General features: G+C 33.4%; 2 protein-coding genes across 5 annotated transcripts in view; both read left to right on the top strand.

Annotated features, from left to right (window-relative positions):
- The window catches only part of LOC114328246 (beta-1,4-glucuronyltransferase 1), a 228,063-nt gene extending 222,958 nt beyond the window's left edge, over nt 1–5,105 (top strand). For both annotated transcript variants that reach the window (XM_028277038.2, XM_050659605.1), the window contains exon 8: nt 2,317–5,105. In XM_028277038.2, the coding sequence (XP_028132839.1) occupies nt 2,317–2,514 (198 nt within the window). In that variant the 3' untranslated portion in view covers nt 2,515–5,105. The remainder of the gene's footprint in view (nt 1–2,316) is intronic.
- LOC126890563 (cilia- and flagella-associated protein 251-like) overlaps nt 1–12,943 on the top strand; it is a 438,236-nt gene that overhangs the window by 357,656 nt on the left and 67,637 nt on the right. The gene's annotated exons all lie outside the window — the stretch shown is intronic.

The following is a 12,943-nucleotide window of genomic DNA, read 5'->3' as shown; positions in this document are numbered from 1 at the left end:
TATATAAGCAATGCTCCTGGTTTATTCTCCTACGCCATTCCGTCTTAGCCTCCTTTATACCACCAAAAAAATATTTTCCTCTCCCAATTCTCTAGCGTTTTCTCTTCTTTCTGATTCATGATCCAAGTTTCCACATGCATACAACACCGTTGGTTTCATTATTGCTTCATAAGTTTGAATCTTGGCTGCCCTTGACATGTTTTTGCCTTCAACAATTCGTTTAACGATTTTATTGCTTTACTACCTTTCAACATCGGAAACTTTCATCAATCCTGAAACTTGACACAGAGAACCAAAGTGCGGAAATTACTAGGAGAGCAAGATTAGCATGGACAGGATTTGGAAAACTTAGTTGGATACTTAAGAACCGCAAAATACCCCAATACTTGAAGAGCAAAGTGTTCAACCAATGCATCCTTCCTATCATGACATAATATGGATGTCAAACCTGGACCATAACCAAGGCAAATATGAATAAAATAGCCACAATAGAAAGAGCAATGTTAGGTATGCGACTGTCAGATAAAAGAGGAACGAGTGGGTAAGATCAAAAACAAAAGTCGAGGACATAACAACAAAAGTTGCCGAACTTAAATGGAGCTTCGCAGGCCACACTACTAGACAAAAAGACCAACGGTGGAATGCAACAATACAACATTGGAGACCTTACCAAAGTAAACGACCGAGAGGAAGACCACAAATGAGGTGGGTTGATGATATTAAAAGAGAAGCCGAAACAAATTGGAAATATGTTGCTCAGGATAGAGACCGATGGAAGGAGTTGGAAGAGGCCTATGTCCAAACGTGGACGATAGAAGGCTAAGAAGAAGAGTAAGACTTTTCAACAACCATTGATCCATTTATTTTCTTCTGCACTTTTCCCTTTTTATTTCCACATGCTTGGTTTCTTCTTGATTTTTAGTCAGGCCATATTTTCTACCTTCTTAAAATGTTGTGAACATTTTTCGAAAGTCTATCCTTGAACGTCTCAGAAACACCAAGTCATCTGCGAAAGCTATGCACTGTTGTCTTTTGTTCAGAACCGTGCCACTTGTCTGAATCTTGGCTCCTCTAATTATCTTTTCTAGGACTAGGAAGGTTGAATCCTTGAATCAATCTGTTGATAGGGTGTCTCTCTGTTTTAATCCTGTATTGACGTTAAACTGATTTTTGAATACTTACTTCTATCCAAAATTGATTGACTGTATCAGTTAGCGGACTGACTATCCTTCGTATAGTCCGTTTCGTGACATAGAGTCCTATTTAAAATCAATAAAGAGCATATATGCAAACCTAGAATAATTTTAGGATAAAAATTTGGTCGGGTTTGTTGTTCTTCTCGTCGAAGACCAGCCTGGTATTCTCCTATTAGCTCTGATACTCGTAGGTTTTTAGTTTATTTCTCATAATATTTCATCATCACGTAGCGCTACAACACTGGGTGGGTCCTAGCTGACTGTACAACTTTTTTCCAATTTGTTCTGTCTTCCTCAACCTAGGGTCAAATGTAATCTTCATTTTCCAGAGATCTTCTTGGATGTTATCTCTCCATCGCATTATGGCACGTCCGAGTGGTCTTTTGCCTGTAGGAGTCTCCTCCCATACCAGTCTTACAAGTCTCTTGTTATGAAGTCTGTGCACGTGGCCTGCCTATCTTAGTAGCTGTGATTATATACTGTCATTATATTTGCTAAGAAGGCAATATTTGTAGAAGTAGGCTTTGATGGGCTGGACATGTGTCAAGAGCAAATGAAAATTACCTACCCAGACAAACCCTATTAGCGGTACCAGTGGGAAATAGGAGTAGAGGTAGACCAAGATTGAGATGGAGGGATGGTGTGGACCAGAATGCGAGGAAGATCGTTGCAGCAAATTGGCAACGGTTGGCGATGAACAGAAACGACTGACGAAATAGACTGGGAAATGTCGACGCTCAACTAGGGCTGTAACACCATTGATGATGATGATGATGATAATTTTTGTCTAATAAATACCTGATATACCTACTACTAATTTTTACAGACAGTTTTATCACCTTTCTTATGAATTGGGCAGATGAGTGCTGTGTTCTATTGCTCTGGCATTTTTTCGTTTTCCCATATTTCTCATAGGGTCGAGCTATTTTTTTCTGTAGTATATTTCTTCCTACTTTGAATATTGCTGAATATTCTTGAATATACTACTTTCATTATTTCTTAGGTATCTTATTACTTCTATTTCCTCCTCTGTCGGTTCTAGTTTCTTTTTGTACATGGTTGTCTTCTATTATTTCTAGTTGTCTTTCTGGTAAGTTATTATTAATAACCATATTTTCAGGGTTATGCTTTGTGCGTATTGGACTACGACTTCATGATCCTGGACAACGCGTTCCTTGTCCACAAACCGGGAATAAAGATCTACAAGAAGGATCCCAGACGAGCGATGCTAGCTGGCAAGACCCACCAGCTCATCAACAAGATCATATTCCCCGAACTCAAAGTCCTATACGGAGTTCGAAAAGGCTGTGCTGTGTGAAAATATATGTTTAATGAACTGTAGAGGAATGTACTAAAGCCATTTAAATAGGAAATACATCGATGTGAGGTATTTTAAAAATTGTATTTTTTACTTATTGTGATCTATTGATATACTATCGTTTTTAAGCACGCAGTAGATTTAGTATGTATATATTCTGATATTTATAGATTAGGATAAGATTTTATTTAAGGAAAGTGGAAAAATTGGCAACTTTTTTATCTTTAATTCCAAATTGGAACCAACAATTTCGTTTGCTTCAAAAAATACTGTTCTGAAGCTGTTTCTTTGTGGCATCTCATACAATTTACTATTTTATTGGGAAATAAGCCACAGTTTAATGTAAAAATGAAAGTTATTGACATTTCGACTTGCACTTCGGAGCTCGTTATCTAAATACAAAATATTTATATATATCAAAAATACTGAGGCTTGGCTTACTTGCCAAAAAAATACTGAAGAAACAGTCGCTTATTAAGGCCACACGTGTCATCGTTTACCAACAGATGGCGCAAAAGACATCAGTTTTGTTAGATGAAATATTCCAATTTTTCCATTAATCTGTATTAGAAATACCACTTTTTAAGTCTTTTTTCATTACTGCCAACTCCTTTAACGTTAAAATTAGTCTAAACCGTTAAACGTGACCCTTTTGTAATTGTTTTATTCAATTCGAAATATACACAATCATTTTCTAGTTACATGAAAATCATCATCACCAAATTACATCACAATATTATAAGAAAATAGTATTCTGCATTTGTTTATGTGAAAATTACATTTCAGCAGCGTACAGGATTATATTTTCCAGATAATGCACATTTACGAAAGCCATTCTACGGTTCACAAATAGTGGACATCTCTATATGTTGTCTTTACCAAAAAAACTTGATTGGGATTCCAAAAATTTGTATTCCCTGTACATTTCTTAACAAAGGTTGACAGCTAAAACGACTTCTTCCCTTTTAGTTCTGTATGTGCCCTTCTGTATATTATCCTAGTTGTATATATACGAAAAAAACTATTTTGATATTATATATTAATAAATCTAGGCTTCAACTTTCTTGTGGCGGAAAGTGTGTATGGCATATACTTCGCCTTTGCTGCAGCCTATTTTACAGTTTTGGTTGGAAGTTTGGCAATAATGGAACTGGAGCACTTACTGGATTAATGAATATTACTTTGGTAATAATAAAAAGCCGACTCGAAGGACCAACCGGAAAGAAAAAAATGTAACAAATAATGAGTGCAACTTGTTTCGTGGAAGATGTACGACATACGATCGAAAAATTCGATAAATTGTTTCAATGTGGTAAAAGGACAAGATAGTTAAAAAAGGAATACTTTATTCTAGTTCTAAATAATTCTCACTAGCAAAGTTCCATTATTACCGAAGAACTTCATCTAAAAACTGCTAAACAAGTTCAACAGACAGCTCAAGCCTTGCCACTAAATTTTTTCATTGGACCATTTTGTTTCCTGTAGTAAAACTCGCTGTACATTTACCAGTAGTGGAAGTGCCAACAACCGAACCGTTTAAACAAATACACGACCTGATTCTTGTGATAGCAGCACACATTCGAATATTTAGCATTTCTGTGTACAGGATAAGCTTAAGGATGGTGCATTTTTTAACTTTTACCAAAGTATATCACTTTTTGTTGCGGCGTTTATAGTGTTTAGTGTCTCAAACCGTTTATCCTGTATACATTTAGGTAGTCTACATTTTAATCACGCAGCTGGTGAATATTTTCGAGCAACAAGAGGAATTGATTAACAAAATATAAAACTTGGTATGTCACGACCTCAATATCAACAAAAAAACCGACCACAATAGTATCTACCATAAGAGATGTTATTCTTGTTTTGTGATGATTTATTGGACTACGTTCACCTTCACTTCTGTCTAAATATAAAATCCGGCTCGAAGGACCAAGTGAAAAACAAAATATAACGAAAAACTAGTGCAATTTGTTTCGTGGATGTACGACATGCCATCGAAATATTTGAGTGAGTAAATTGTCTCTGTGGGAGCTTCAACTGACATCAATAACTGAACAATGAGCGCTGGAACGTTCATAGGAAGTTGTAGCGTCGACCACAGTGATGAATAATTTTCCTTGTTGCTTGAAAGTATTTCCACCATTCACAAATACTTCAATCACTTCTTATATTTTTATATACGAAAAAATTTAATACCAGTGCTCAATGTCTAAACTATAACCATTTCGGATACCTTCTGCCTTTAATGTTGGTACAGAGTGTTTGAAAAATGCGTGTACAGGGTATATTTTTAGAAGCGGAGCTGAAAAATCGTGTACATAGGTATATAGAAATATATTTTTTGAACACCCTGTACGTTTTATTTGATTTGCTCATTATGTTAAACTGTATACTATATTTTAGTCGATGTTCGTACTTATAGGTATTTTAAGTATTTATTGATATTTTTTGTAAGAAAATCGTCCCCTTGCTGTATTTTTACCATTTATATCGTGCCTTATACTGATTCCATATAATGATGAAAGTATATATAAAGTAATTTTGTACTGTATACGAAAAAATTCTGCAAATACATCAATATACAAGTATCTCTAGTTGTTATTATTAATTCCCCTAGTGTAGACAAAATGAATTATCGATATTATTCACAAAATGGTTTTTCATTTCTTCCTAACCTACACAGTTTTGTAATGATTCTCCAGGAAAAGTGGGAGATATCCAGCAGAAGTCTGAAAATGACTATTGGAATTATTTTCTTTATATTGTTATCAAAAGTAATCTGTAATCTAACTGATCCGCCATTTTTAATGCTACACCAAATTCGTATTGATTGGCCTAACAACTCCGATTGGAGTACGAAAGGAACCATTCTCGTTGGAACTTTACCGCGCTGAGCAGATGGGACTTGAATTATAAATTGTAAAATTCCCCCATCTTCTTTACTCTCAGCATCCGTTATGGTTTGCAAATTTTAGAAGCCTCGGAGGGGTAACCAGAGAAGGTTCCCATTGTTTTCAATCTGGTGGGAAGAAGAGTAATATTTTTAGTGTTATTTTATGTGCTATTAGATTGAAAACTTACTCTTTTGATATTAAAACAATTTATTAAGCTACTTCAAATATAGCTGTAATTCTGCACCAAAATTTTAAATTATATTTATTTTATAACGTCAAATTCAAATTTTATAATATAATCCGTGATCGGAACAGTAGCCACTTTCTGTCACTTACTGTTGCGTGGAATAGATTTCCGACTTGTTTTGTATGCTTTTAATGATGACGCACACGGGTAAAGAATCATGGATTGAAGTGTATATACATTTTTCTCAGCATCTACTCGCCGTTGGAAAATTTTACTTTCCAATTTAAAAACTGGCGCTAACGTTCCAAAACGGGTCGATGGAACAAAGTGGTCTGCGCGCCATGATGCTGTAGTGAGCTTATGCCAGATTTGGAGCGAATATTTAAATGCTTTGACAATAATTGAGCGATTGATCTCTGAAAAACCAACGGTCCGTGCGGAAGCAACTGGAATAAAACGTGGCTTAAACCAATTCGAATGTGGCTTTATGACGGTTTTCTGGTAAATAATACAGCATTTCGATAAGACAAATAAAATACTTCAAAACTACCCTTTTTTTATCTTTGATAATTTTTTTCACCTGTCAAATTCTGACGTTTTTGCCTTTTCAGCCAATCACCACGCGTCGTTCTAGCCAATCATTGAGTGTAATACTGATAAAACAGCCTCTTCCTTGATAAAACAGTCTCTTCCCTGATAAAACTTAAGGTACCCTAAATTTAAAAATATAAAATAATTTATCTATAACCTACTTAAGACATTGATCCTAGTTGTCTTAAAAATATTTCACAGGTGCCCGTATTTACTAATAATACATATTGGTTCACAAAATAATCTTTTCAAATACCACTCGTCCTCTAAATTTTGCTTGATAAATTTTTTCGTTTTCATACTTTATTTATTTTACTAAAATTTATCAAAGGTAATACCACGAGTCCTCTAAATTTTATCGATAAATTTTAGAGGACTTGTGGTATTACCTTTGATAAATTTTGTAAAGTCTTTACGAAATAGTGAACCGTTTGAAACGTATCATAACAAAGCTAAAAACACTATGAACGAAAATTACAATGAGAGTTGACAACGAAATCGAAGACGCAAACTTTTTCCAGATGAAAATAGAGACGGTGACACTATGAAGCATAATGAAAATATTTTCAAAAAATTTAGAATCTTTTTTACCATCAAAGAAGGTTCCCACGAAAAGTAAATAGTAAGTGCCAATGCTATCAGGACGATCTGGAAGATTCCTTTTCACAAGAATGTTTGCATTTGCATTTCTCCGAATTATTAAAAGAAGACATAATTTCTGAAAAAATTCTTTAAATATGCTATTATACAGGGTGTCCAGAAACTCTACCGACAAACGAAGACAGGAGATTCCTCAGATAATTTTAAGACAATTTTAACCCAATTCACCTGGTCCAAAGATGCTTTCTAAGGGAGCTAGAGCTAAACTTACGTGCATAGAAATCGATTTAAGTGATTTTTTGAACATTTTATAGCCTGATTCTTTAACAATACTACTTTAGCAACAATATTGTTGCTAAACAGGTAAAATTTCACTGTATACCGGGTGTATTAATCAAGCTGTGTATTTTTCTCAAAGTTCGCATCACCCTGTGGAATATTCTAGCATTTAAAAATACTGAAATTAAATCCCAACTATAGCCTCAGGTTTTCTTAACATTCTGTTTTTGATTCATTGGCTTATGTTGGATAATAAAAAAGTTAGGTACTCTAACAACTAGACATGTTCTTCATCAATACACGGTGTTTCTAAATAAGTACGACAAACTTTAAGGGGTAATTCTGCATGAAAAAATAATGACAGTTTGGCTTTATAAACGTATATCCGCAAATATTTCGTTTCCGAGATACGGGATGTTAAATTTTTTCTTACAAACTGACGATTTATTTTATTGCTTTAAAACCGGTTGAGTTGGTGGTTTTTAAGACGTAATTATTGCACATTTTTTGACATATAATTAAGAATTAAATATTCACCATTAGCGCGCATACATGTAATATGACCGATGATATTACCCGTATGCACGCTAATGGTGAATATAAAATGCTTAGTTTTATGTCAAAAAATCCGCAATAACTATCTGTTAAAACCTACCAATTTTCATTTGCATATCTCAACTGGTTTTAAAGCAATAAATAAATCGTCAGTTTGTAAGAAAAATTACAACATCCCGTATCTCGGAAACGAAACATTTGCGGACATACTTTTATAAAGCCAACTGTCATTATTTTTTCATGCAGAATTACCCCTTAAAGTTTGTCGCACTTATTTAGAAACACCGTATATTGATGAAGAACATGTCTAGTTGTTAAAGTACCTAACTTTTTATTGTCAAACATAAACGAATGAATCAAAAAACAGAATGTTAAGAAAAGCTGAGGCTATAGTTAGGTTTTAATTTCAGTATTTTATAAGTGCTAGAATATTCCACAGGGTGATGCGAACTTTGAGAAAAAAAACACAGTTTGATTGGTACACTCGATATACAATGAAAATTTACCTGTTTAGCAACAATATTATCATAGTGGTATTGTTAGAATCAGGCTATAACATGTTCGAAATATCACTTAAATCGGTCAAGAGGTTTAGGAAATATGAGACATCAAAAATGTACACATTTTTAAGTAAGCCGATTTCTATGCACGTAAGTTTATTTGAAAATGGCGTCTTGTAATTAGTTTTTCTTAAATACCTCCAGAACGCTTAAATTTAGAAAAACGAAAATTGGTACGCGTATTTATCTTCCAGAGATCAATCGATTTCATCCATTGCGAATTTCTATTAATGGTCATATCCGTCCGTTCTGGGTAGGGCAATGGTTATTTTATCGCATAACTTTTTTGTCATTAATTGTTATGCATTTTTTACCGTGGATTATTAAATTGTGAGGTATTCTAGTACTAAAAGGTACTCTTGCTTTAAGTCGATAGGACACACCGTTTTCTAGAAAAATCGATTTGAAAATTTTTAGTTTTACACGAAAGTTATACACATTTTATATTATACACAGTAGCATAATTAAACACATAATTTTTGATACATAGCAAAGTCGATTAAATTTAGTTATTTTTAGTATTTCACAGTGTTAAAAAATGTTTATGATACGAAATAAAATAATTTTGTTTCCCTAAGTTAATCAACCATTTGTTTCAATGCCGAATCACGCCTTGTTTCGACTCGACAAAAATTTATCAGAGTCTTTGTAATCAACCTCGCAAGAAGCAGGTTCTCGTCTTATGTGGAGAACAAGACATTCACCAAGTCAAATTATAAGTTGGTGGAGCGGTCCTACACACAATTTGGTACCCCTGGTGGGACGATTTCAAAAAGAATCGTCCACATACACAGAAGTAAGGATCTTCGAGTTGAAATTGGATCTCATCGCCATCGGCTGTCCCAATCCCGAGAGACGGCTTAGATCTCATCTCCAGCTACACGGCTCTCCTCACGTCACGCTGTCCACACTTCAAGACGATTAAGCCCAGACTGTCCTGCCCAGACTGTTTGCTTTGCTGTGTCTTTCCCGTTGCCCGCTGCAAAGCTGGTACCAACCCCTTCTACAAGCAACGCTTCATTTAAGCAGAAAAAAGTAATATCGCGGTAACAAAACATTTATAAACGCTTATATTCACTTAAATATTTACACTATAAATTTTCGTACACGTGTGGTTAAGACCTTAGACCATAAAAACTGATAGACACGCCGTAATGCTATTCTCTCGTCTCGAAGAGTGAAGCCAACATAAAACGATTCACACAGCTGTGCGTGACGTCAGTTTACGGCAGAAAACGTTAGAGATTAGAAGTGTTTATAGGCGTTGTAAACTTTTTAAAGTGTTCCAATTTAAAATTTTTCCAATACACTAATTTTTTAATTATGGTGTTATCTTGCAGAGCATTTAATTGTACGCAGCGACAAAAAAAGGGGGAAAACACCTAAAATCCACTTTACAGCAGCATAATAAACAAGCGATTTTTCAAACAATTTAAAAATTTATAAAGTATCTTAATTCACTCAAATATTCCAACAATGGTGAACCACTGCATATAAGCCAAAGAAAAACGGGTTTTATTGGTATGATCATTAATTTAAAGCCACTAATGCGAATTTGGAAAAATTACGTGAAGGATAATTAATATGTATGGAGGTGTGAAGTATCTTTCAGCCTATAAACTTTCTCAGGATCACTTAGAAGTTTTCTTTAGTTCTATTATAGGAGTCATGGAGATTACAATAACCCAACGGCAAAACAATTTAAAGATGCATATAAAAGACTCTTAATGCACACAAGTGTTACAGGATCTACCCAGGCTAATTGTATAGAACAGGCACCTTCCACAATTTTAGCAATGAGCACAACAAATACTGTGAAAATGAAAACTGTTGATCATCAACTCATTGACAACCTTATAACTGACGAAAATAATAGGGAAATAATAACTAGTAACCATGCTTATACTGTAAATAATTTAAGTTTTTCAAAAACACTCAGCTTATGTTTGTGATGCTGTTGACTATATCGCTGGGTTTGTAGTTAAGAAAGTTAAGAAAACATTAAATTGTGACATGTTTGTGTGCAATTGAATGTTATAATTTACAATGTCCATTCATAAGACACAAAAATTATAGCATATTATCAAAAATTGTTTTATAATTCAACCTTCTAAAGACGTAATTCATATTTGCAAAATTGCTGAAAGCGAAATTAGAATTATGTAGGTACAATTCAAAAAAATTGAACGATTCTAAATTAATGACAAAATTGATCTTAAACGTGCATAGTTCTGTGTTTAACGAATACAAAGAACATAATATGTTTGATCATGTTCTAACATATTTTTCCACGTAACGTGAAACTTACACCCAAAAGAAAATTACTCTCCTTTAAATTTATTTTTGATTATCAAACAAGAAAAGATATACCAACGATATACTTTCAAATAAAACATTTATTTTTACAAAATTACTTTAAGTCAAAAATATTTATGAATTACTTTGCTTAATGGTTCTTCTTCCATATTTTTTACAAAATATTGAAGTTATACTAAAATTAATCTAAAATTGCGTAATTTTATTAGTGCTTTGCTAAGAATCCAAATGAGTTCTTGCCGTATTGTGACGTCACTTTCGCGGAAGGTCTTTGCTTCAACGGTTCGGTACAAGGCGTGTCTATCAGTTTTTATGGTCTAAGGTTAAGACAATTGACTCGAGTTAAGCGGTCTATTCACATACGGCATGCATATCTGTCCGGAGAATATGTCCGACTGACAGATACTTCGGACAGATCCGCATGTGTGTATCCATGCGTACACCGTATGTGTCTTGCTCGCCGTCAGACGACGAGCACAGACAGCGAGCCAGACATATACGCATGTGTGTGAATAGTTTCATGGATTTGTTCGCCGGACGAAGAGTGTCTGTTTTTGTATTAATTTTCATTCTAACCACGGTAGTAAGCGTGTATTTATGTTACATTAAAATGGCATTTGCGGATAATAAAGTATTTTGGGAAAGTTTTATTTTGTTATATAAGTTGAAGCCATGCTTGTGGAATGTAAAAAGTATCTAAAGAATATTCTAACAGGCAATGACGAAAAAACGCATATGAAGAATTGGTGGTGTTTGAAGAATTAGTACCATAGTCTTTTCTTTTTTTCTATTATCAAATAAAACTATATATCTTCCAATTATTGCAAGTTGCTTTTTATTATTCATAGCACAGTGGAAAACAGATAAACACAACGCGGGAATCAGTACACCTGAGAGATTTGTTCGTGAATGTTTAGCACCAACGAATTTGTCTGAAGACACATCTGCCTGTATATAGCTAACAACGGATATGTCCGTCGAGCATATCCGCCGGACAAATACGCATGTGAATAGGGCCCTTTATGGACGCCGCTCCTGTATATGTGCAAAGACCTATAGTGTGCTGATTTTGCATTTTACGTTTTGTTCAATTTCATACATTCATTCTGTTCATAAACTTAATAGAAGAAACATTGCTCTTAAAATTCCTAATTGTACTTACCTATATTTACGTACTTTGTATTTTTCAAAATAATTAAATATTAAAAAAAAGTATTCCTGTCGGAAAATTATGTCTCGCTATTTTTTTTATATTATTTCTCGTCTAAATATTTGTGCATTATTATTCATATTAACATATTCTATTGTTATCCACTATCTCTATTTATTTGAAGAATCGTTATTTTTGTTTATAATTATCGTCTAAATATTTGTGCATGATTATTCATATTTAGCCTAATCAAATAAAAAAAATCAAAATGTAAATTCGTACAGGTTGGAACAAATTTTACATCAAAGTTTAGCTGAGTACAAAAGATATTTTCAAGAAAGTATTCAAATCATATAAGGGGATCATTGTTTAAATAATTAAAAAGGGTCATTTTTGCACAAAATTTTCTTTTTTAACTGCTGCGGTAATTCACGTCTCTATGAAGGTCTTTATGATTTTTTTTCTGCAAAGTTGAAGGATAAAGCTTTCACTTAAAACTTACTAAATTTAATTTGACCCCTTATTTATTTAAATAATTATATATAAAATTTGAAAAACAAATTTGCAAAAAATTATTATTTTCGTTTTAAATTAGCACTATCTTCTTCTTCACGTGTCATATCAGAATTATCCGACGTTGGCGATCACCATTACGATAAAATATTTTATTAAATAAGCACTATAAAATATTTTATTTTCCAGGAGAAGTTGCTTTATGTTACCAGTATGAAGCAAAAAAAAATGGTTGAAAAATATTTAATAATTTATGAAATATTTAATTTGTTTATTAAATGTTACTATATTTTCAATTGCAAAAACGCGGTTGTTGCCAAAAGAATATAGACCTGTATAGGGTCTGATTTTTTTTTTCATTTTTGTGTATATTTTCGATAAATGTATTGATAAATTTAAATTTCAATTAAACTTCCCTCTAAAGTGGCGTTTGAAAATTGTTTTTTAATAACGTTGCGGGGATTAAACATTTAAAAATGCTGTTTCGATATTCTTATTCACGGAAACTTTTCACAAATTAACAAATTTTTTTTCTCATTTTTCTTCTTTTCTTCTTCTTTTTTTTCCTTGGAATTATATGAAGACTCTTAGGCTCCATTTTAGAATATATTTTGCTATACTTAATATTCGCTATCCTACTTATTCTACTAGTCCAGAGAAATAAGATTTTTCTCGTGACACATCCCCCTCCAGGCCGAAACCAAATTTTTTGAGTAGTATGGACATCTATATTAATAACCTATATGTTTCCTGCAGCCGATTTTGATGATATACATAGTTA

Source organism: Diabrotica virgifera, chromosome 8, assembly GCF_917563875.1.
Source record: "Diabrotica virgifera virgifera chromosome 8, PGI_DIABVI_V3a".
NCBI classification, from domain to species: domain Eukaryota; kingdom Metazoa; phylum Arthropoda; class Insecta; order Coleoptera; family Chrysomelidae; genus Diabrotica; species Diabrotica virgifera.
The sequence above is the reverse complement of the archived record's forward strand: the minus strand, read 5'-3'. Positions and strand labels throughout refer to the sequence as shown.